The sequence below is a fragment of the Melospiza georgiana genome, chromosome 1, assembly GCF_028018845.1.
Source record: "Melospiza georgiana isolate bMelGeo1 chromosome 1, bMelGeo1.pri, whole genome shotgun sequence".
NCBI lineage: Eukaryota > Metazoa > Chordata > Aves > Passeriformes > Passerellidae > Melospiza > Melospiza georgiana.
The window spans coordinates 143,541,946-143,568,291 of record NC_080430.1 but is presented as its reverse complement, the minus strand read 5'-3'; the positions used below and the strand labels follow the sequence as shown (position 1 = coordinate 143,568,291).

Sequence of the window (26,346 nt, the reverse complement as noted above, 5' to 3'; positions counted from 1 at the left end):
TTCTTTTTAGCTTACCGGACTTTTTTCTTTTTCTGCTTCCGAGTCTGGATCATTTCTAGAATGGCATCTTCTTCATAAATATGTCCACAGACCTTGTTCCTCACTGGCCTCTTCATTGTCACCTACAGTCAGTAAGGATGGATTTAAGGGAACTGCTAATGCCCACGAAAATGCTGCTTCTGAGATTTTCTGTGACACAGCAGAAGTGTGATTGCCACTCATACATGGCATTCCAGTCACGCTACAGGACGAGATCCTGCTTGGTAAAGTACATTCCCACTTACGTGGGTTTTCTTCCCAAGCAGTTTTACTCTTTTCTGAAAATGCTTAAAATTTATAATATTGTTGTTATATATAATGTTGTTTAATAGGTACTGCAGATTTGTAATAATCAAACCAATGAAGAATATGAAATAACTATTTCCCTGTCAATTACTGTAGCAGTGATACATACCTGTGTAATGGGACAAATAAAGTTCATCTGACTCCGAGTCACAGCTAAATCTTCATCGATTTGTTCAATGGTGTCATTACTATGATCTGATTTATGAGAAAGTAGAATGGGAAAAAGAGAAAAAAATTGTTTCTTATTTAATGTAGATTGCCAATACTTAAAATAAGCTAATAAAATCCAACATTTGCCAAGCACTATCTCACAGTGATATCTAAAATACCACAGCATGTTTCAGCACCACTCCACGGACAAGACACTGCAAAAAATACTGTACTGGAATGTGTTTTAGAAAATGTGGATTTTTATATTGTAACCACTTTGCATGTGTGTGTGGCTATTTACAGGCAATGCCAGAAAGAAAGGCTGGGAAGGAGAGCAGGCTGGTCTGAAGATATGCAAAATCTTTGGTATTCACTATTCAAGTTCCCCAAAACCCAGTTACACACAGACGAGTCCCAGAACCTAACAAAAGATGAGGTGGAGCAGATCTGGCAGTCCTACCCTCAATATCAGTTTGTATTTGAGTGTCATAAATGGGCTTCCTGTATAGCCTGTACATACTGTACACACTTTAAAAGGAATTTGTACTGTACCATAATGCATCATTTATAAAGTGATGCTGTTGTATTTTGATAAGACTATAATTAGTGAAAAACAAAAGCCAAGAAGTGTCACAGTCAACAGAAATGTTATTGAAGTAATCTTAAAGAGGAGGAGCAGAATGAAATTTCTGACAATTCCCAGAAAACAACCAGTGGCCCAATGCCAGGGGATAAAGGGCAGACAAATGAGAATAAATCCATCTAGAGCTGGAGGATCTGCAGGTCTCCACCTTTACCAGAAGAAGAAAGCAAGATATAAGCAATTCTGTGCACCCAGGGGCACACCAACTATGAACAATTTTTGTTCATGCAAAAGTTAGTTAGCCAAAGTCAAAAGCTGAGACATAAAATAAATACATATGAGACATAAATAAATAAATAAATACATAAATAAATATATTTAGAGAGAGAGAGAGCTACATATAGCCTTAATGAATTACATACATGTTGTTTTATCTTCTAGCTCTCCTCTCTTATTGCAAATCTAGGCTTTTAGTTGAATGCATTTGTTTATCTTTGAATCTTATCTGGTAATAACAGCAAACTTAACACCTGCCATAGTTTTCCATTCCTTTGGGGTAGTTCTGCAATGCCTTTGCAGAGGCAGAGAAGGGCCCTGGGGTGCAGTCCTCAAGGTGTCCCAAACAAGAAGAACGTTTTTCTTTCTAGCTGCACGAGCTGCATCCCAAGGGAGGAGTGAGAAACACCAGTGAACACAGAGAGTTTAGAATTACTTCATGATTTGCCTCCTGCAGTGCCTCAGCCTGGGTTCCCTGTGCTGCTGTTGCACACTATCAGCCAATCTCTGCCTCCCTGGTATTCAGTCTGCCACATGTATTAAGGACCAGTGTTTCCTAACTTATGGTCAGTGCTGCATGCCTGTGTGATACCATCACCTTCCGGGTGATACCAGCAGACATCACCCATGGAGCAACCAAACCTCTCACACCCAGCCTGGGCAGAGCTCACTGCCCTGGGAGCCAGCACAGCCCTGGCTGGGGACTCCTGGCATTGATGTTGCAGCCTTTGCTCCACCACAGCACCTCCTGGTATGCCAGGCCTATTTCCAGACCTTCCTCCTTAATAGAGATTGCCTTTCTTTCCATTTCAATATTCCAAGCATTTAGGAATGTCTCTGACCCCAGTGCTCTAACACAGGTATTGGGGTTGGAACAAGGTGACCTTTAAGGTCCCTTCCAACCCAAACCATCTTATGATTCTACTCCTGTGAATATCATGAGGATAATCAGGCATTCATCAAGGATATTTCTGTCTGCTACTAAGGTCTCATGCAATCAACAGGGGGAAAAGGAGCTCAAATGTCCAATGTCAATCATAATTTCAAGGCTTTAATCTCCAAGAATATAAACATACCTTCATCAGATACTGACCACCTAACAAAGGCAAACACTTGCAAATCAGAAGGAAAAAGTGGGGACAACTTAACTATAAATACCAAAGCTGCAATGGTATGGACACCAGAAATGCACTTGTGTTAGTCATCTGTTTTCAGAAAAAAACTCTCTGATGTATTATTCTTAATTGCTCATGTAGATGGTTTATTCTATCATAAGCACATAGTATTTGAAGAAAGCACAATTTTTGCACAACTTTGGGAAAAAGGGTTTTTTAAATAAAGCTTTTGAAATACCAAGCAATGGGTGAAATCCCACTAAGACAGCAAGGCTAAGCAATATTGGAGTTATTGGCAGGTGGCAGCTTTGGAAAGAGCAAATTATCCCAGGCTGGGGTAACATTTTCCCATACTGGCTTTGGAGGTGATTCAGATGCCTCATGTTTAATGGTTGAAATTTCATGAGTTGAGACCTAATCCTTGTAGGTGGGGTATATTAATCTTCTTGAATTCAAAGTGTCCTCTTGCTGCAATCTTATCTTAAACACTTCAGGTTGCACTTCATTTGCAAAGATTTTGTATACAGCCTATCAGAGTGGGGCCCTGGCTTCAAGAGGTGATCACAGCCCAAATGAATCCTTATTTAAAATATTTCCTTTTCATAAGCAGCTAATATTTTTAAAAACAAATATGCAAGACTGGGATGATGCAAGTAATACCTCAAGCATGTCAATAGCAAATTACCATAAATCAGATAAACCACCCACAGATTTGTTGCTATTGCTTGATGTTCTACATTACAGGAGAAGAAAGGAAAATCACTTTTTTTCAGTGACAGTAAATTTTGCAGATATTACACAAGACACACACATCCTAAGCTGTTCAGAAAGATGCTCTAAACTGTAGATCTGTATCTGTAGCCTCATATTGGAAGATGTTTTCATTAAGGTCAAAGGGATTTTTTTTACCAAATTAAATGTACGAAAATTTCAAGGATCTAAATTGCAAGTCTGACTATTCTACAAAAAGAAATAAAAACACTGGATCATACATACTTCAGCTAAGTCAGGTTATATTTTTATAAAATTGAGTTTTCCTTGCAAATTAAAACCAGATGCAGAAAACACTAAGTTATTGTTCCCAAAATTCAGATGTTGCCTTAAGTAACAGAAGTGCATACATCTATTTTGGTAGTCTGAAAGATCACATATTAAGTGCCTTAACAGTTTCTAGTTTTCCATTCCAGCCAACTGAAACATGTTATGAACATTAGTAACACATTTTCTATCTTGCTATCTCAGCAATGATGTTTACAGCTGTTGTAATAAAACTGCATTCTTATAAAGGTATCTATTTTTGGTAACACATCATAATGAATTTTGCAACTGCCAACGGTTTTTTTACTTATTCAATTTTAATTAAAAGCTGGTATTAATTTATATCTCTATCGCTTTCATCTCTTGATAATATTGTGACTAACATGCCTTTGCTCAGCTTTTACGTACTCTGCTGAGAGAGACTCAGAACTTTTAAGCCAACTTTTAAAAACAGGAAAACCATAGTGCAGAGCTATTAACTGCTGGATTGTGAATTATACTAAGCATAGATAATATACATGTTAAAAAACATGAGAGGAAAAATCCTCTCCGCTGTCATTGTTATTTCTACGACCAAGAGACTGCTGCCTGCTCACTGCTCCCAGTGTCAGCAATGCCCTCTCCCCAATTTCTGTTTCTCTAACCTGGTTCTCAGTGAGTACATGTTGCAATGTAAACTCAATTGATTTATTTCCTTTTGTGCTGGGCTGTTCTGCCTTCTCACCTGCCACAGTCAGACACTAATCCTGAGAATCAAAGGATGATGTTAAGCATGTGGGATTGAGTCTTTGTAAGCCTGAGCCACCAGACAGACAAGGTCTTGGCTCCCAAGAGGGTCTATTGTACTGCTGACTCCATAGAAATAACAGCAACTCATCCAGGCTGGGAAAAATCCTATCTCTGAGAGCTCCAAGAAAAACATGAATGTTATGAGGACAAGTCAGATGCCAAGTGTTCCTGCCAGCAGGGCACAGAAAATAATGAAAGGTGGGGGAGGTGAAGGACATTGTCACATCCAAGAGTTGTGCTCCAGGAGTCAGAAGACATCTGGGCTGAGGAAAGGCCAAGGCCAAGTCTAAAGGAAGGACCTGACACTGCTGAGAACAGCAGATAATGCTTGAAAGTGGGTCAGCATGCCCATCACTGCTCTGAATTTGGGTTAGCCTTCAGTCCAGAGAAGCTGACCAGAACTGTCCAGTGTCCTTCCCTAGGGATGGATCTGCAGTAAATGCTGTAGGAATGAAAGAAGAGGGGAAGCAGAGAGTAATACCTTCCTGGCAAAATCTCCAGTCTCTAGCAATTTGTGGCCAAGGACTTCCTGAGTCAGAGGTAATATCTTCATACTTAATAAGCCCTGGAGTTTTCCTTCAATGAATTTGTCTAAACTTGGAGAGGGGAATTTCGTCCTGGACCTTTCAGCTTGATTAGAGACAGTTATCTTTGCTAGAAAGGTTAGCAGCAGTTTAATTTTCCTTGAAAATTACTGCAGAGGCTGCAGGTTACAGTTTAATTTGATTTTTAAGAGGGAAAATAAGGTGTGCGAGCTACAGCTGCAGTCAAACAGTTCAAAGGCTTTGTGCTTTTTGCCAGAGGCATGTGATAGTTTAATTTGCCAACCAAGCCAAACTAGGCTTTGCATTGAAGTACATTACAATTTGATTACTTGCTGGTGTTGCAATACAAAGTTGATCTAAGGAAGGTGGCCTCTAACATGTTGCTCCAGATTGCAATTGCAAATTTACTTGCTCCTGCCCAGGCCAAGCAACTTGCTGGTAATTTACTGCCAAGTGCTTTGTATGTGCCCTGTTTGACAGATACTTGTGTAAAAAGCACACAGAGGTGCATTTGGCCCATCCAAAATAAAATGACAATCCTGTAAATATAAGCCATTCTTATTTTCCTGGAGTATGAAATACAAATTAGATTAATGTATTAGCAAATTTTTAGTTCCTTTACATAATAGTGAAGAAGGAAAGGATCATGTCTTGCACTAAATATCAATCCTCTAAAAACTCCTTTAATGCCATCAAATTCAGAGCACTTGTATATTTTACAGTACTTTGTCCCACTGAGTTACAGGTCTTATAAAATACACCATTCTAAATGGAAATACTGTTCCCATTTTACCCAGCTGGATAGAGCTGCTTGATGCCAGTTTTCCAGAATGGCCTTCAAAAGAAGAGAAACTGTGATTTGATGGAAATGTTATTGGACAACTATATACAGAAATAATGTATGTTACAGAAATAATGTATGTGAAGGAGATTTAAAGACACTTGCAGCTAGATACAATTTACTGTTTAATATATTAATAATAAAATACAACTACAAATCCTAGGGAAAGAAAAAACAACAAGAACTCCAGAAAACCCTGTGAAATCTCCAACTCACACACTAATCAAAGTGAGAAGAGACCAACTTTGCCTTTATGTTTTGGGAAATTCAGACTGTTCCTATTGAAATTGAGTGGGAACTGTGTCTGTAGAACAGAAAGGAGATCTCTGATTTTAAACCACACAACTCAAACAGTTTGAGAGAGACAGCTTTCTTGCTCCTTCTGTTATTGCAAAAAACCATGAGAAATCCACACTTCAAAGTCCTTGGATGACATTTTAAACTGCAGTTTCCTCACTGCTGCTGCTTGGACTCAGCCTGAAAAAGCTACTGGGGGAGATGAAGATTACCTAAAAAGATGTCATGAAGGCTCATCAGTAAGCTCAGAGGAGCTACTGTTTCTGGAAAACCTAAGGTGGTCCTATTTTTCCATCTTAACTACCATCGCCCACGATGACATGTAAACTTTAGAAGCAGGTTAAGTACCAGACACTTGCTGAAAATAAACCAAACTGATAAACACTGCTTAAATAACCAGGAAACTTTAGGTCTACATGAATGCAAGCCAGGTGTGGGACAATGGAGCACAAGTACGAAGGATGCCACAGTATGAGCAAAACATGAAAACTGGAATATCTTATGAGGAAAAAAACATTTCAGACACAAACTACTAAACACTGTAAATATATGTAAAGAACATTTTTATTACTTGGGCTTTCTCCTGCTCTTCAGAAGAAAAAAGGCTGAGCAAACACTGCCTAATGCAGTTTAATTTATAAAGGCAATTGCCATGCTTAGAGAGCATAATTTCATGTATCAGAGATGAGAAGAATATCACACACATTTAAAAAATGAAGAAATTCACTCCAGGCACATGAAAGAAAAAGTTGCAAAAGATGCAACCAGGAAAAAAAAAGCCTACCATTTCATTAGAAGATGAACCACTTTCCATTACTAACATTGTGGTCAGAATCTGGAATGTCACTGATGCAATGCTAACCATCAAATGACATGAACATGTAGGGCTTGCCTACACAGGGAAGTTGTTGCAAAATAAGCGAGGGTGTGAATACAGAATGCATTAACTGCTTGGCACTAACTCAGAGTGTGGACACTCCTATTCTGCACTAGGAGTGCCTTTTGGCTGTTTAGCCTAATCCACTTCCACACTGGACTTGAGGAAGGCACTGTTAATCCTGGGCTGGAGTAGTGAGAGGACAGCTGTTGGTATCGACAGTGGAGGAGAGGCCCATCCATTTTTGCAGAAGTCCCTAGCAGTCCCTGGATGGCCTACTCTGTAAATTTAACTCATATTTTCTCAGAACAGTCCATTGCAAGTGTTCTGTACAAGCCGAAATCACGCCTATGACAACTGTCAACAAAAGGTAACATAATGTATCTTGTAACCCCTGTGGCTGGGAGTCCCTTTGCCCATTTCAGTATGTCATTTGTGTGTTCCTGTAGACATCTACTTCTAAAAAGGTGAACTGGTGAGGGCTTTTCAGGTGGAACATTCTGCTAGAATATGCTCCTGAACAGAACTGTTCCAGGATAATGGACAGAAAACACAAAGAGCAGTGATGGGGCAAGCAGACCAGGTAGCAGTGTCCCTGCAGTCCATCCAACAGGCTGCGATGGAACCAGGGGGCAGAAAAACCCCAGCTACACCAAATGATCATACCTCTAGAAAATTATCCCTCAGATTGCCATTTCAATTTCTCTCTTCACATTCTCCTCACAAGACTTTTTGACAAAGACTTCTCTGTTTTCCTATTCTAAACAGCTCTCTGAAAACACCTTAGAATAATGTGCCCTGGTGCCAGGAGAGTTGTGAATACAGACACGTGGAGTTTGTCACGTGTTAGGGGCACAGGTAGGAACATCTATAAACTATACCATGAAAGGGATGAAGCTCTAATCCCTGAAGACTAACCTGTTGATTTTGTGATTGGCAAAAATGACACAGGCTCAGCAGCTCTGAAACTGCAGGGAAAGCACAGGAAAGAGCAATCTGTCACCTTTGAGAATGGGCAGATTTATAATACAGGAAACCAGCTCCACCACCCCTTTCACCCAAAGAAAGGAGGGGAAAACAGATGTGCTTCGCTTTACCAGAAGACTGATGTAAAATACTGTTCTTGAATAAAGACATGAGTACAAATAAGAAAATGTGAAAACAAAATGGTGGGAACAAAATACCCTTTTTTCCACCCCATAAATGTTGAAGCACTGGAAAGAAATTTTTAGGTGCTATATTTTATTTTAAAATTAGTCTTAATGAAGACAGCATTTGCAACTTTCTCCTTAGTGATGCATTTCAATATTTTACATGTTTGGTAAAATTCTTACCTACATTCAGAATGAGTTTACTTGGTTTTATTCAATGTGCAGTGAAGCACTACATATATCTCCATAGCATTTTGTGCTTTATTATTAGGATGTATAAAAAGAGAAGTTGTGTTAATTTCCCAACTTTTTTAATTGAAATATTTTTTTTCTGTATTTTGCATATAAATTTCACCATTCCAGTTGTTCTGAATTCTGCAGCTTTGCACTGCCTGGAACACCTCTGGGATAGCCTGGCACTGCTTCAGACACTGGCTGGGTACTTGCATGGGGCTGCATCTCCTGCTCTGCTCCTGCCTTGCTTACCAATCCATAGTCCTGACAATCTCCTTAGAAGAGGAATTTTTCTTAAGCAACAAATCATTTGTAGAAGCACTAACACCCTTGAACACAAAGCTCCTCTTGAACACAAAGCACTCCAGAAAGAGGTCATTTATACGATTGTGACCATTTCATTGGTGGAAAACTGAGGCACAGGGCAGGAGTACATCCAGAACCACCAGCACCCTGTGTGTTACACCATTGCCTTTCCCATTAGACCACACTGTCTTACCCCTGAGTAACTTAAGGCTACACATGATTTCCAAATACATTCTTAGTGAATGCATCAGTTCCACACTAAAAGCAAAAAACACAGAAAAAATCCAGTATGTTCTAGTAATTGCACAATATCTGGTTGTTTATTCTAAGAACAACAACACTTGCACTGGAGAACACATGGTAATTTTCTAGTAAGTCATATTTATAAAATAATACATCTTTGCTAAGCTACATGAAAACAAAGAAAAAATAATAATTCATATCAAAACAAAATAAAAAATAAAACTGAGTTGTTGTTTAGGGAGGTTTTAAGAGGGACTTACAGCAATTGGCCATTGCTCCATCATAAAACTGCATGGTTTCTATTTAGATTAAAGCAGGGTGACACATTGCCTGTGTGTGTATGAAGATATTCTGCATTAGCAAATCTTCACTGTAAAAACCTTCAGGAAAATGTTCCCTAAAAGAAACAAAAATGTTCCTAATCCCAGTATATAGAGCATCCTCCAAAACAATGTCATGGTGGCCTTGTGCAGCCAAACATAATGTTGGCATTGGTTTGAGATGATTTTTCTCAACCTGTCCTGTGATGTAAGATTAGGCTTCTTGAGTGGCAGTCAGTAGAAAAAAGTCTAATGCTAGAGCCCTGAGCTATAAATACTCATGGATTATAACTGCAGAAGCCTAGTAGCTTCTGATGGTAATTAGTAGTTAATTTTAAGTCTGATTGATATTTATTTTAAATCCCTTTCTGCAGATTCTCATGTGCCAAGGAGCGTAACTGGCAGAGTGCACCTTCTTTAATGCTACATGCATCAGAAAACTCTTATCATTCTATCACTGTCATTTATATCACAAAACGTGCACTTCTGACTTCACCTTGACATTCTGCATGGTGCAGATAACAGAACAATCTGGAAACACCTGTGCTTTGTGGCAAACATGCTGGGATGACTGTGAGGGGCTTAACCAAGGTCCAACACTAGCACGGTCTTTTAAAGCCTCAAGGTCCCTCTGTGCCTACTTTCTTCTCCAGATCAGCTTTAATAGGGGAGTGAATTGGGACAGAGAAAGGACCTGAACAGCCCCAGCAGAGATGCACACAGCAGCAGAAACAAGAATGGCAGAGCAGGACAAGCAGAACAAGGGAATCTAATGGTGAATTGATGGGACAGCAGTTGCAGTGTCACTGGTGCTTTGTAATAGGGATAACAAGCACACAGCTAAATCACAGGGCATCCTGCACAGTCTTCATCTTTCCAGCAAAGGAGTTAACATTACACTCATTATTTTAGTCTTATTACCAGAATGGAATAACATTACAGTTTACCTCTTAAGAACTGTTAATTTTTCTTGCACTATTTGGTTGGCACTTCAGCCCTTGCAGAAACACATACAATCCTTACATGATGCTGAGGAAGATTGAGGGTTTATCTCTCAAAACAAACAGTTTAATATAAATTAAACAATCAAACTGCACTAATTACAGAAGCAAACCAAAACTGAATACAAAAGAGCTACTCCAAGGAATCACCTTTTTGTCAGTGCTTCTTTCACATCAGCAATCAAGCAGATTGTAGCCTTACAACCCAGAATTTAGGTTAGCTCAGTGTTACTGGCACCTTCTGGTTTGTAAAGGTAGTTTAAAATTCCCCCTTTTCTATACATTTGGATAGAGCTAGTAATAATATGGGGGAGCTGGGTTCAGTAACTGGAAGGAATGGGAAACTTTTAAGGACTAAATTAATATATTAAGGGGGATCAGAAGAAAGTTGGAGAGAGACTTTTACCAGGGCCTGCAGCAACAGGACAAGGAGCAGAGCTTTTAAACTGCAAGAGGACAGATTAGATTGGGTGTGAGGAAGACATTCTTTACTGGAGTGTGGTGACACACTGGGACAGAAGAAGCTGTGAACGCCCCATGCCTGAAAGTGTTGGACAGGTATTTGAGCAGCCTGATTTTGCAGAGTATGTCCATGGGAGAGGGGTTGGAACTAGATGATCTCTAAAGGTCTCTTAAACCCAAACCATGTATAGTATTTCCCTGATTACAAGGTTTTATTTACAGATACCAGTCCTGGCAGATAATAGTTCTTTGAAATCAAATACCACCTTGGCATGGCATACATGCCAACACTAGAACATGTAACACAATTTAGAAGATTATTTGTTAGATCAAGAAAATGAAAGGCACTTTTAGTAAGGACCAAAAAGGGAGTCTCTTCTTTAAAAAATGGAACAATAGAAAATTCTAGTCACAGACAAATGGCACAGTTAAGCTCTCCCCATGACAAAACACACTCAGCTTTTACTGAAAAACAGCCAAGATCATACACTTCCTAGAGGTGTCCTGCTAGATTTTTCATTGCAGAGCTAATCAAGGTACAGCATCCCATTTCATGTAAAGGAAAATATAAAGTATCAAAAGGACTCTTCAGAGGGCACATACTTGAATAATAACTATTTCTAGCCGGGGAGTACGGGGGAATCTGGAAAACAGCAGCAAGTGCATGCTGTTTTTGTAAACATAGGAAATGATCACTTCCAAACTTTCAGCTGCTTGAGGTGCTGGCCACCCATATATGACAAACCTTGCAGGGAAGAGTCACCGTATTAGTGACACCCACAGGTATGTGGAAAGGGCAGTCATTTAGCAGTAAGCAGAGTTCCTTGGGAAGTGACAGTCTTTGCAATCACACATTCCTGGGTTACTACATTTGGCCTCTGGCTTGTACAGCACAGAGCTTGAAACCAGGAGCTCGATTATCACTGACAATGCTGATCTGGAATTTCAGGAATGGGTTGTAGTGGGTCCCAGGAAGCAAACAGCACTTATGAAGTGAAGAAGCACTCTATGCCTTTGCCAACAGAGAATGTTATGTTGCTCTGAGATGTTGCAAGAGCATGAAAGCAGTGTGGGAAAAGTGCAACCAGAGCTGGTGCAGTAGGAACTACAAACAGAATCACATTATTAACCAGAGAGGCAGGAAGGTGTATGGAAACTCACACCACTCAGTGCCTGAAAATTTTCTTCAGCAAATTATTGAACAATTGACTGTAAGCAGCTAAAGGATAACAAGGTAGTAGGAGACAGTCAATAGGTTTATTGACAAATCAAATCACGCCAAACCGACCTAACCGGCTGCTCTGATAGATGAACTGTCCCTGCTGGATGAGAGAAGTCAGCTCACCCACATATCCTGATCTTAAATACAGCTTTTGGTGCTTTCCACATGACAGCCTCCCAGGTAAACTAAAGAAATCAGTATAGATCTTCACCCAGATCCAAGAAGCAACACAATAATTAGGCTTTCTTCTGATTACAGTTTCTTTCTTTGCTAAAACAGAACACTGGTGTAACAATCATTACAGCAATGCCTAAAAACCATAATAGAGATTAAACAAGATTGTACAAGACACTATATACATTCATGAAAAGACAATTCTGGCATTGCAGAGCTACAGTCTAAACAATCAGGACAGACAAGGGAAATATTTCACCAGCACTGTCAGAGATGGGAAACTGAGGCAGAAAAAGATTAAGAGCCTGATTTTCAAATGAGCTCAGCCTATTTCTTGCTGAGCTTGCTTGAAATTCTGGTCATAATCAACATCATGGAAATCACTAGATACTGAGCTCCTTTGAAAAACAAACTTCAATATGAAAATTTGGCCCCAGAGATCTTTTGAAAATCAACATCAAGAGGCTTACCCAAGGTCACCCAGGAAGTCAGTGGCAGGGCTGGGAACTGACTCCCACTCTGGTGCATAACTAATGTTGCCCTGTGTTCTTGTTTTAATTAGCTATGGGGAGATCTCAAACCAGAGAATGCTTTTGAAATGAAAGAAAAGAAAACCCTCTCAAGTGCATTCAGTTCCCTTTCAGAAGCATCAGCACAATGGGCTTCCAGCAACTCACAAGCAGGAAGGATTTCTAGCTTCTTTAACAAGTTTCTGTTTTCCTCAGAGACCATACCTTGTTTGTTGTTTACATATATAAAGGGATTCACTGGTGAACATTTTTTCTCTAATATTTTTTTTTAATTGCAGTATGCCTGTGACCCATACAAATATTTTTGCAGTGACAAATGAGGATCGAAAAAGGAAGCCTGCAGAGTGCAAAGGCTCCTAAGGATTAGTAGACAACCTCTGGGGCAAGGAGTGGAGACTTCTGCTATTGCTTATTATTACTACATTTTTCCCCAGGTAGAGAGAGTTGTTTGAAGTGGTTTCCTTGCTAATGCAGTGGCAGAGCAAACTATTTACTTTGCATGTATATGTGGTTGCTTCAGTACCTCTCCTGCTGATCCTGTGGAACACCTAAGATGCACTGCAGCAGTCCACAAGTGCTTTCTGGAACATCTAGATTGTCCATATTTTCCCTGGCTTTGGCATCATCCATAGGTCTCTAAGCACCTTCCCTGACAAGACTTTGCTGGAGAACTACTGCAGCTACCTCAAGAACAATGAAATATATAGAATTATTGCAAAGGTAGAAAACAAGCCAAGTTTGGAACAGCTCCTTTTAGTCCAGCACATTTAGCTAAATCCTAGATGTGGAATTATTTCGTCAAGGACAGAATAACAGCTTAGTATTTCTGTTCTTATTTTTTCCACCGAAAGCTTCAGCCTACTTTTCTGCAAAAGACTATAGAGGTTGATCTGCCAGAAGAGCTCTTCAAAAGGAGGAGCAGGACATTTCCTTAACTCTCTAATCTTAATATGCTCTCTGTGATCACAAGTGACTCTGCATTTGCTGGGAATCTCACTAATAAAAGCCATTAAATTTTGCTCAGTTTTCCTCAGACAGAAAGCTACTCGGTGGATAGAAATGGAAACTATGGCTCATGCTGATGGCTGGAGATTTCATAAAAGAAGAGCTGCTGGGTACATTATTCCCAGATTTCTGTCAAAAGAAGAAAAATGTCTTTCTTCTTTCCGACCTTCATTCTTCTTGTACCTCTTCAGTGCTATTTTCAAATCTGCTGTATCCTTTGGGATATGTTGCACTTCGGTTTAGAACGGACTCTTACTTCTCTGTCAAAAGCACCTTCCACTTTTCTTCTTCATAATTATCACTGCTACAAGTTTATGTGTCCAGCTGCAAAGTTGTGCAAGTTTAAAACCAACTTTATCTAGTAAAGCCAAAAAACACTTCACTAAAGACAAAGCAATAGTTATGGGAAGCAAACAGATGGTGGAGTGAGATTGATTGTGTACAAGCAGCATGTTTGTTTCTACAGATTAGCTGGGTATACAGCTTTTACTTATGGAGCATTTTTTGTTTATTTTAATCAGCAAAAAGATATTATTAGGGTTATCTTAGTGCTGGTTCAGGGATTAGCGTTTCTACAACAGAAGTCATTGAAGGGGGAGTTTGAGGGAAGGGAAATTTGTTTTACAGGGCTCCCTTTCTGCTGGAGAGTGTCTCATGAAGGGGTGGCACAAAGGGACACTTTGGAGTAAACAAGTGAGGCTGAGAACCAGGGTTGGCAGTGATGCCCCAGCAGAGGGGAAGTGGGTGATGCCGTGGAGCACCAGCACAGCCAGGTGTGGCTGCAGTCGGGAGGTCCTCACAGGCAAATGCTCCCAGAGCCTGCTCCTGCTTATCTGTCAGGTTCTTTTTTGCCATCTTATCTGTCTCTTGTTTTACTCCACACCCTCCTCTTCTAGTATGGCTTTCTCATTGTCTCCTCTCACTTATCTTGGATCGCAAGATTCTGGGGGAGGGAACTCATCTTTACATAGTAAACAGGCAGTGCTGTTATGGCACTATACACAGAATTAATAATAACTCATGCAGCATATAAAATGGAACTTCTCAAACAAGCTCAATTGTCTAGAAGAGGTGATCTCTTCAGTTAATGGAAAATATTACTGGAAATCTTGGCATTTAGGGTTAAATTGCATGCTTAAACAAACCACGACCACTGCTGAACACGCAGGTTGCACATTCTGGAATGCTGAATGAACAGGCTTATGTGGGATCATCCAAAACCTCTGCAAGCTGATAAATCTGAATAATTAAGCTCTCCCTCATTACAGGTCTCCAAGCACATTAATCAGGTCTCCACAAGAGTAAAGTTCACTCTGGAAACACGAATACATCTTTGACTATTTGTTTGTTTTGATTGGCTGGATTTGGTAAACTGAGGCTGCACTTCAGACATTGGAGTTGACCATATACACTCTTCTATGTGCCATATAAGTTATGCATTCTGCTGTCTGCATACTGACCCTGCAAAAGATCCAAGAATGTACATGTCTTTTATCTCTTTTTACTTGTGACAAGCATGAATTTCCAAGGGCCTTATGAAATACTTTCTCCCCCTCCAAGAGAATCACAGATGGAGAGGGCTCTTTTCATTTTGGTTTAGTTTTGAATTAGGGAATTTGGCTCTATATTACAATCCTGACTATAAAGTGAGGTCCACGAGGGCAGTACCAGCAGTCTTGCTAATTGTGTTTCACAGACATCTTGTTGTCCCTAAACTCACTGAAGGATGGAAATCCCTCTTCACATATCCTGCTGTTATGGCCAAAATCTTGAGAAAAAACTTTCTAGTCTGTTAATCATACAAAATTTAGAATTTAAGTAACACTCAGACAAAGAATACAATGCTTTTGAAGGCACAGGGGAAATTTTATTTGAAAGAATTTAATTAGAACCCTGCTCACACTGATCTAAAACCTTGAAAAAAGGATAAAAAAAACCTGGTATAAACCAGTAGCATCAGCACCACCCTACTGCACTCTCACTTTAATCCTGCAAACATGTCTGGCATAGGTAGCCACAGGCATCTTTTCTCATATGCAGCATCATAAAGATTTAGTTATTGAATGCTTGAATGTTTAAAGTGGGTTAAGGATTATGCTATTGTAAAAACAAGTCTCCAACTGAAATCTTAAGTTAGCAGTACAACATTACAAACTTTTTTACAAAAGTACTTAACTGTCTTGAGATAATACACAGCTTTTTAATGTTATATGTAATTTTTTTCAAAATAGAGTACTTAACAATATTAGAAACATATATTCAGTGTGATTGGAAATGATGGAAACTTTCTTATCAGAGGACAACAGAAGATTTAATCCACTGAGCACTACTTGTCATTAGTATGCATGTAAATGGGTGAAAATGCATAGAGTTATTAACACTTGAGAAATTAGGAAACCTTATAATCAAAACATCATTTTACAAATTGATTTAAATATAGAAGAGGAATATGTTCAGGCAGGTCTTCTATTTCAGACATGTTATTTCCCTTTGAAACTTCAGAAAAAGAAGAAGCAAAAGAGGACAACAGACATGTCAATGGCTGAATGGGTGGGTCAGTCTTCCTGGGAAATGAATCATACTTTTCATTCAGTTTTATGAAAGCCTTGCTTCGAGCATGCCTCTAATTACTATTTGTTGCAGTGGCACACCAGTCAGCCATGCAGTCCAGTTTACAAGGATTAGGTAGTTTTCTGAGAGTTTTCTGAGGTTTTCTCTTTTAGGACACCAATTACAATGTGATTCCCTTTCCCAGCATGCAAATGAGGGCTGGGAGAGCTGATAAAGAAATTTTAGTATAGGATGGTCAGGAAGATTCTTATATTAGAACCTATTATATTATTATAGCAGTCCAACTTGCTAATTGAAAATGTACAGCAATCATCAGTTTGGAGTGAGATAACCAAATCTTGTGGCCAAAGTAAGCTCTGCCTCAGAACTGGTACTACAAGGACACATAAACTAACCCACGTTATGGCATGTTTTTATCAGTTTTGGTACTTTATTCATGTTTCTATTATTGCCTTGCTTGAGTACCCGCTATGTAAAACTGAAAGAGATTCTTCTGTGGGTGATTCCAGCAAGGGTGCCCAGCCACTGTGCTGGCAGAGGGAGAACCAAGTCAGGTGCTGGAAAGTCTAACACAGTGCCTCAGGAAAGTCAGCTAAGCAAAGGGATCTACAACTGTTTGTAGGGACCTTGTAACTGCTAAAGATTCACAGAGCACGTGTTGATAACAGCACTTTTGATCTCTCAGATTTGGTGCTTTTTTCTGCAAAAGCCTCCTACCATCAGAACTTTAGAGTTTTAAGGCTTTTTTAGAGTCCAAAACTTTCAAAATACCAAGAGACAATATTGTTTCTCTCAAGATATGCCAGAAAGGGAAAGCAATAGTCTTTCCCTTTCTTAGTAACTAAGAAGTAGGAGAAAAGTTCAGCTACTCTTGGATAATCTGCAGCCCTACTAAGGAAAGAGACGTTCTGACATCTGCAGAAGCAGAACCACTGTGCAGCTGAAGCAATGGATTGAAAACAAGAGCCAAAAACCTTGAGAATGACTTTGCAGCTCCAAGAGCAGGGCATTCAGCTGGGAGGGATAAAGTTTTAAGCTTTTTCCTTTGCTTCCTGGGTTTTTTCTAGTCACATGCTGTCTAATGCAGTTCCTCAGTACCTTGAAAGCAGTACCAGTGCCAATACCTGGCTGCACACCACACCACTAATCTTTTAGCACAGATTTGTGTATTCTATGCCAATCTCATTTGAAGTGTAGACTTGTGTACTCATTACAATGAAAAAAAAAATTAACAAGGGGAAAAAATAAGAGCTTCAAAAACTACACTTGCTTAGAAACTAACTGTGGAAAAAATACAGCTGAACTATACCATGTTGACCAATTCATTCAAGCAACTTTTTTATCCTTTCTGCAGTTATAAATGCTGGAACGTACTTATTAAAAAAGTTTTTTTTTGTTTTCAGTTTATCTGTGTTTTCTACATTCAAAATATATGTCATTTAAGTAAAACTTGAATCACCATCTCATTTTTGCCTATTTCATTTTTATGCGAGCAATGGTAGTTTCTTTAGAGGCAGCCTGAAAAGAAAAAAAACAACATAAAACTTTTCACAGACTATATTTATAGAATTCTGCTGAGTTAACTTTTTTATGTCATCGAGACAATACATATATTTCATTCTGTCACTAGACTTTTGCCAGTGAGCGACTTCAACCAGTCACAGCTTCAACTAGTTTGTACACATCTTTGCTTTTCTAACCTCCCTCTTTCCACCTGGTCATGTATTCAATATATAGAGGCTGGGTGGAAAGTGGGTTAAGAGCAGCCCTGTTGGGAAAGACTTGGGGGTGTTGGTTGATGCGAAGCTCAACACGACCCTGCAATGTGCCCTTGCAGCCCAGAAAGCCAAACATATTCTGGGCTGTAACAAAAACCCCGTGGGCATCAGGTGGAGGTGGAGGGAGGTGATTCTGCCCCTCTGCCCTGCCCTTGCGAGGTCCCAGTGGGAACGCTGTGCCAGCTCTGGGGCCCCTGAGTGAGGAAGGACATGGAACTGCTGCAGCAAGTCCAGAGGAGGTCACAAAGATGCCCAGAAGGCTGGAACAACTCTCTCATGAAGATAAAATGAGAGACTTAAGGTTCTTCAGCTTGGAGAAGAGAAGGATCAAGGGTGACTTAATAGCACCTTCCAGTACTAAAGGGGCCACAAAAGGGCTGGAGAGGGAATTTTTACAAGGGCATGGAGTGACAGAACAAGGCATAAAGGCTTTAAAATGCAAGAAGGTAGGTTTAGATAAGATGTTATGAAGAAATGCTTAATATGAGGGTGATAAGTCACTGAAACAGGTTGCCCAGAGAAGTTGTGGACGCTCCTTTTCAAGTTGGATGTGGCTTTGAGCACCTGGTCTAGTGGAAGGTGTCCCTGCCCATGGCAGTGGAGTTGAAACTAGATGGTCTTTAATACCTCTTCCTACCCAAACAATTTTATGATTCTCCCCCTTTCACATATCTCAAGCATAAGAAGGACATAGAAAGGGCTGAAGTAAAATTTTTAGGCCAGAATGTACATCTCAGATTTGCATAAGAGCCTACAAAATGAGGAATAAGAAAGAAAAATATTTAAGCTCTCTAGAATTCAACACCAAACATGAATTTGAGAAATCACATTGTCTGCCTGAACCTGAAGGGCTGTTCTGAAACCTGGTGATGCTAATAAATGAGGGATGCCTTTACAAGGATGACCCTTACTTCTAAGGAAGTCACAGAATCATTTGTTTTGCTTTGTTGAACTGTGAGTTTAGTGAGGGAATACCTGTTTTACATCAAGCAGCTCTCAAATGTAAACTCATGAGAGTCAGAGGAAAAAGTGTATAAATAGAAAACCTATAGAAAAAAAAGAGCAACAGCTTGAAACTTGTGTAACACATCACTTGCAGACTGACTTTTAGGGACCTGAACAAAAATGTCCTCATTCACAGGGTGCTCTTATTCTTTCACTTGTGCCTCTGTGTTAAGAAATCAGGACACCCACTCCCATGACTAAACATGGGGTCAATTTGTGCCAGTAAATGCTGTAAGAGTCAATTAGCATCTCTTCTAAGAAATGGCTTTTCTGGTTACCTCATGCATTGAATGAAACCTTATGGTAAAGCTGGCCCTCAGATTAGAACATTAGTTATCCACAAGCTCAAAAGTATCTAGCCATACGTTATTTTCCTGTCTTCACACAAAATGTTCCAACAAATTCTACATATTAATGCAATTATTTGCACATCCTCCTTCTGCGGACTTGTGTTAATGACAACAAAATCTTTAAAAGTAAACAGTTACAGTTACCTACATATTTTTGGCATACAAGAGCATATTAACACAAATTACTGATCTCAGATGGCTCAAGATCATTCCTGAAGTCCAAGGGAAAATTACAAAGAAAGTTAAGTATTCCTGTCATATTTCTAAAAGCACAGTTAAAAATGTTTGAACCTCTTCCTAGCTTTTAAATATTTTTGTTCACAACACAAATTAGCATTGTTTGCTCTTAATGATTTTCTCTCAGAGGATTTGCTCTCTGCATCCTGCCAATGGTTCCTGGCAAAGCTCAGTAAGGCCATGGAACAACCTCTCTGCCATTTGTGGAGCCCTGCCAGAAGAGGCCAAACAGAAGTTAAGACCTGCTTTAAACAAGTCTCAGTTTCTGTACAGCTGTGATTAGATCCTTTGGTTAGTTACCACCATAAATCATATCAGAGAATTGTGTTCTGGGGTGAGCAGAGTGAGAAAATGGGAGGGGGAAGAATCATTATGTATTCTACCTGGTAGATACATGAAGAATTTTAAATGCAGGACAAGAAAAGTGAATTCATTTGTCCTGTCAGTGGTGAAAGGCCACTTTTCTACAGTTCTAGCAGATACAAAGACCCTCTAATACTCTCTGTCCCTCTAAACTCTCTGCCCTTTTAAAACTATAGAAGTATCATATGACTTTGTAAGGATTCCTAGACCTCCCTTAGACCAGAATAATTTTCAAGAATGATGCTTCATCTGAATTAATTAAACTCCACAATAACAATGTGAATTAGCTTCCTTTCTTCCCAAATTACAATTCCAAAATGTTATACCATTAATCCTTTATTCCCAGCAGATTCATAGTATGAACTTACCAGAAGAAATCATGGGCAGTACTAGAGTAATAGAGTAATTAGAGTATGAGAGTAATTTTCAGAAGATACAATACTGTGAAATTGTAGGGATCTAGACAGGAATTTTCTGAGCCAGCAGCCTGACTGGTATGTATGTTTTGATACCAAATCCAGCAAACATGATACAAGTCTATTCTGAGATTAAATTATGCCAAGACACACAGTAAGAATTACAAAGTTAGCAAAATTGTGTTGTAAATAATGATTTAAAAAATATCCAGTATCAGATATTTGGCAATGAAAGGGACAATCATGCCATGGGTCTGACACTCAGCATTTCCACTCAAAACTGGACATGATAAATGCTTAGCAAGAATAATAAAAAAAATTACTCATATCTTAATAAATTATTATTACTTAGGAAGTTAATATTTCCAAGAATTTCCCCACAAGCAGGAACTGAGGTGTAGGAGGTTCCACTTCAAAGATTATTAAAAAAATATTTCTGCAGGATTGGGGAAAGATGCTTTAATTACTGAAAACTGGAATAGAATCAGCACTAGAGTCCATGATCCCTTTTGGGGAATCTTTTTTGGAACCAATATTAGTCAATATTTTCAGTAATGACACAGAGAAATGAGAAGGTGGTGACATCTCCAAGTGTGAAGATTCCATTAACTCAGGGAGCCAAGTGCTGTCCTGATAGTGAAGAACTACATTAAGACTTCACAAAAGTAAGTGGTTCAAAAAGGTGGCAGAGGAGCTTCAATGCAGACAAATGTACAATGATTAATCTACGGAAAATAATCTAAACCATCTGCACAGTGCTGAACTCAGACCTCGTAGTAACAAATTAGAAAAGAGATCCTGGAGCTGCCAGTCCTGAGGCAGCTCAATGCACAGGACTAGGAAGCCAAGAAGCTGATGTGCATCTCTGGCAGTGGCATTAGGAACATGGCACTGGGACCTCCCTGCCTGGACAGCAATCACTGGTGTCCCCCAGTTAGGGTATCGTGTGCAGTTCTGGTTTTTGCAACTCAAAGACAGAGTGGAGTTACAAAAGGTACAGAAAAAGGCCACTAAAACAGTGAAGGAGAGGGGGAAAGTGCTTTATGTGGAGAGACTAAAAATGCAGAAAATTGTAGCCTAGAACTGGGTCTGCAGAGACTGTGAGTGAACAAAAACAGAGAACCTGGCATAAGAGAAGAAAGGGGAAGGGAAGCAGATTTGGGTAACAAGTCAAGTGGCACATGGCAGATGAATTGGGCAAGAATTAGGATGGTAAGATGAAAAATACTGTAGCAGTTGGGTTGCAGAATAGGTGGGAGTGACAGGCACAAGAACAGTCTGGGCAGCAGAACGTCAGGAAAATCTGGAAAGGGCAGCAGGAAGAAATACCCAAGGCTGCAAGAGATTTTCTACAAATATATTATGTTTTCCCTAAGTCTGAAATGAAACTTGAAACTCCAGAACCTCAGCACTGGGAAAATCTCACATTAATGGCTAGTCAGAAAACAACCATAAACTCTTGTTTTGCTGTTATTTCTTAGTCGTAGCTGCAGGGAACATCTTATACCCAAATGTTTCACATCAGCTGATAAAATGCAGGCTCTATACAAATTTATCCTTTCAATCTTTTCTGCATGGTGCCACGTTAAATTAAATTGCTTGTAGTAACATAGAAAAGAAATTTCTTTGACAGTTCTTGACCCCACTCCTCCAATGGGTTTGCGGGTCTCTTCTCAAGAGGTGAAGGAGACCCACCTGCACCATTCTGTTTTATTGCTTGGAATGGAATACAACTATTCAAACATTTCTGGCATTTCTTTTCACACACACATACCACCCTCGCCCCCCTCCTGCATGAAAATAAGTCAAGTTTGCTAGTTTTCCTTCTGAGTCAGAGTGAAAAGATGGATTCCTTTTTTTCTCAACCAATTCTAATCTTAATATATCTGAGATCAAAATCAATAAAAACCCCACAAAACCCAACAAAACAACACAACAACAACCACCAAATTAAAAGCAATACCACCTCTTCTGTTTATTAAGTTTAAGTTCTAATATTTTCCTCTTTCAAGTCTTGTACACAAGTTTTGTCTTGTTCTGGCTCGACAATACAGATGAAGTGGGGTAGTGGGCTAGCAGAAGGTTGGTAGGTGGAAAAGAAGGGAGGAGTAAGGCATAACAATGAGACATATTTCTTAAGTTTTATAAGGCTATTTCTGTGACATTTCAATGAATCATTTTTCTAACACCAGTAAAACTTACAAAATACTCAAGCCTGTTTATTAGGCATGGCAATAATGGATAATAAACCAACAGGGGATTCCTTACATCCCTAAGAGAGAGTTGTCTAAGTCCACATATGCTACTTAGTATACAGTCTTCATGAAAATACAATAGCTTTTGTTCCATTTTAAAAAATTAAAACATTTATACTAAAAAATTCCCCTCATTTTGAAAATATCTCATTTTTCAGTTGAAATACTCATACCATTTGTGGTGAGCACTCCTTAACCCCTGTAGAAAAATGGGAAGCTCTGCACAATCCTGATAAGATCGGTTTTACAAAAGAATGTGTCTAAACACTGCTTACAAAAATTTCAGTTTACAGTAAAGAAAGGAAATCCCCACTGAAGGAATTGCACAAGATGTACCAATTACAAGGTATAACGTTATGACATAAGGATGTGTTTTTATTTTGATTTCTGCTGACCATATGAACTACAAAGGCAAGACTTCATCAGGTTGCATCCTGAGCATGTGGCTGGGGTCAGCAGGCAATAAACTCATTTCAGCCACTCTATACAGACAGGTAAGTTTATTATTCCTATAATTTGTATGAGAACAAATGGGCATTGAAAAAGAGAAGTAACACTTCTAAGTATAAAACTCCAGGCAGAACGTTACAGAATTGATCACTTTTTTTTCTCATGAGAAAACCAGAAATTAGATGAAAATGTGACAAATATAGTTCTATGAGCTGCTTACATATTCTTTAATAAAAAACATTCCCAAGTAGAAAAAAACACTTTCCTATAACATATATGGCTGGTAATTTTACTGGAAGTAAAATAAAAAAACTATGGACATTAAAAATGTTGAAGTATGTAAATATATTTGGTTTCTCTAGAACTCAGAATGTACCCTTTTGACCTCATGTCTAAGTAAATAAGTGTCCTTCTTCAAGCTATTATTAAACTAAAAATCTTTTAAGTTGACTATCCATATCTAAATATAATTTCATTCATACTTATGCATATCTATAGTTTTGCCTTGAATAACAAAATATTTCATAACAGCAAGTGTGATTAAATACTTCCACCTTGAACTTTTGAATTATGCAATACTCTTCTGAAACATCTTGCTAGAATACTCCTTGACACCACTTGTATGATTTCCTTTGTATTAAAAACATGCAATTAAAAAAGTATTCATCAAAATCTGCTGCCAGGCTTAAGTGCCCCTGTATGTTCACTTAGAAAGACATTATCTACCCAAGTAGCCAACATAAACTGTTTTCTGTATTTTCCTGAATTATGATTCATTATACTGGGGTTTTTTGTGTTAAATTTTTGTAAGTCTTGAAACCTAAAGAAGAGAGTAGGACATGTCACATCAAAAATAATTTTTAACAGGATAATTGTATAAAGTACATAATTTCTTTCTTAACAGTATTTGTACAGATCATAAAACTCTCAGGCAGCAAGAGTAATCTATCCAGTTGCTACAAAGAGAACCGTATACAAACTCAATTAACTACTTCTTCCTAAGATTTTAATGACTACTCATCTAAAATTCAGTGATGTAAAACATGAAATAAAGTTTAATAATAGCTACCCTGTATTCACTACATGAGAGTCCTGCAGTCCTCTGTTCCCATTACCATCCAAATATTTCACAATCATTTTGAACAGATGAATGGAAGAGCTATCTAACTTTGACAAGGCTATCATCTCCTAGGAGCATGGCTTAAGAGCTGTTTAATAGTTTTGGTGTTCTAGATGCCTTAGACATAACTTCATGCATCAGTTGTTTCCCAGCTATCCTCACAGGTTTTATTTTGGTTTGGCTTTTTTCATATTAAAAGCTTCTATGGAAGCTTAGCTTTTTCTTTTTTTATTAAGGCAATAATTTAACTTCTAGGCTTATTGTCTGCCTTATTTTACCTTATTTCTCTTATTTTGCATATTTTATTTATCTTTTAAGAGAAATATATTTGTGTTGTTCTTGTATAATTATCTTGTATTTTTTACCTATTTCCTGCACAGACATTTTAAAAGAATAAAACACAATTTCATTAGACTACATCAACACTATGAAAAAGAAACTCACTGATTTCTGCACTTTTTTTGCAGAATCTAAATTTGGGGGATTAGTGATTGTCCATAAATTCTCCAGGAAGTTATGAAAAGAAGAAAAGCTAATGAGTTTCTAATATACATAATTTATGGTTTTGCTTTCAAAAAACAAGTGCATTTGACTTTTGAACTTGAAACTAAATTAAGTTTTTGTATTGATTTTACAAATTTTGAATTTAATTTCTTGCATCTTCTGAACGAACTACAGTGGAGCACATGAATATTTTGATAACATCACTCTCTCCTGAAGATAACCTGTCATGTGCATTATGAAACAGTCTTTTAATTATACAGTTTAATACTTGAAAAAAATACAGCATAGCCTGTGTTATTGTCAGCACAAGAAGGCTGCAGAGCAATAAATAGATCAGTCTAACATTTCATTCTATCATTGTGACTCACTCAGTGTGTGGTTCAGTGTCTCATTCACTACAGACACCAAAACCAGAATTACACAAAGACCCATTTCCTCCTAGGCTCTTCCAGATGCTGCACTGACTGGTGGGGTGACCTTCAGAAAATAATTTTCCCTTCCAGTGTCTGAATTTCATCATTTGAAATTTGAGATGCCTTTGTTGGTAAAACACACAAAGACCTAGTGATTAAAACCAAGGTATATGCAGTAATAATTAAGTAAAAGCCAGTTATCTTGTACATATGGTGCCCATAGAGCCACCAGCACAGTCACCAGTCTGGGGACAAGGACCCATGACAGTGACTACTGGCTTTGGTATTACATGACTACCAAAGAAGTTATTTTCTGTACACATGCTGACAAATACCAGATTAGAGTGAGGAAATTCAACATGAGGTAAAGAGGAACACTAAAAGCAATGGACTCCTGAATGCTCATTCTTCCTTCACTTTGTGTTCTCGGTGAACCTGCTGATAAAGAACTAATTTTATGAAGTTTTTTTTTTCCTGTTTCCAGCTTCTAAAGAAACTCAAAAATATACTCAACATATTTAATGGAGTTGTATATACAATCTAAAGACAAAAATACAAACAGTAGCAGTGAAAGAAAATAACCAAGCACTGGGGCTTATTGCTGGTTCTCATCCAAAAAAGCCCAGCTGTGTGTGGGCTCACAGTGCAACAGTGATGGACACAGGTGCCAGAGGGAATAGAGGAGCAGGAACCTGCACTGTTGCCACCCACTACACCCTCATCTATTTGCATGCAGATCTATTCTGTAGTGCTAATACTTTCTGAATTATAAAATGACAGAATTGCTGCTAGAAAAAGGGACTGCTGGATATTTAAGCACATCAAAGAGAGCTGGTATTACAAAAGACTCGGAAAGGATGTGAAACCTCACTTCCAAGTACTTATGAAATAAAGCATGCTTAAAGAAACTTCTGCTAAAAATGAGTAAATAGCACATGATTATGCTTTGCTTCTCTATTTTAATATAAACTCTCCAATCTAAAAAGCTGACTTCAATTGAGAAATTATTTCTGTGATGCTTAGTGTTCTGCCTTACAATTTCTTATAGTATACCTTTGCTCATTTAATTTAGATTTGGACCCCCCATTCACTGTTTTCCACCTTCTTTTAAGAATATGACTTCAAAATAAGACTGCAAGTGTGTAATAAAAATTACTTACAAAACCAAAAAAAAGCCTTTCTATACCACACTCTCCTTCTTTAACTACTGCAAAGTAATAATAATGAAAAAAACCAAAAGAAATAAAACCAACCCAAACATAAATTACTAGATGCTGTAAATATTACTCCACAACAAGTGTTTTGAAACAAGCATCAATCTTCTTGCAAAGGAATAGGTTGGGACTTAGAAGATCTGGGCATTATCAAGTGTAACATTTG

The 26,346-nt window shown here is 38.5% G+C and overlaps 1 protein-coding gene across 1 annotated transcript in view; it reads right to left on the bottom strand.

The window, feature by feature from the left end:
* The window catches only part of NSMCE2 (NSE2 (MMS21) homolog, SMC5-SMC6 complex SUMO ligase), a 126,304-nt gene that overhangs the window by 3,537 nt on the left and 96,421 nt on the right, over positions 1-26,346 (bottom strand). Inside the window, 2 exon segments of the mRNA XM_058031473.1 lie at positions 16-122; positions 455-540. Coding sequence (XP_057887456.1) covers positions 16-122; positions 455-540 — 193 coding nt within the window.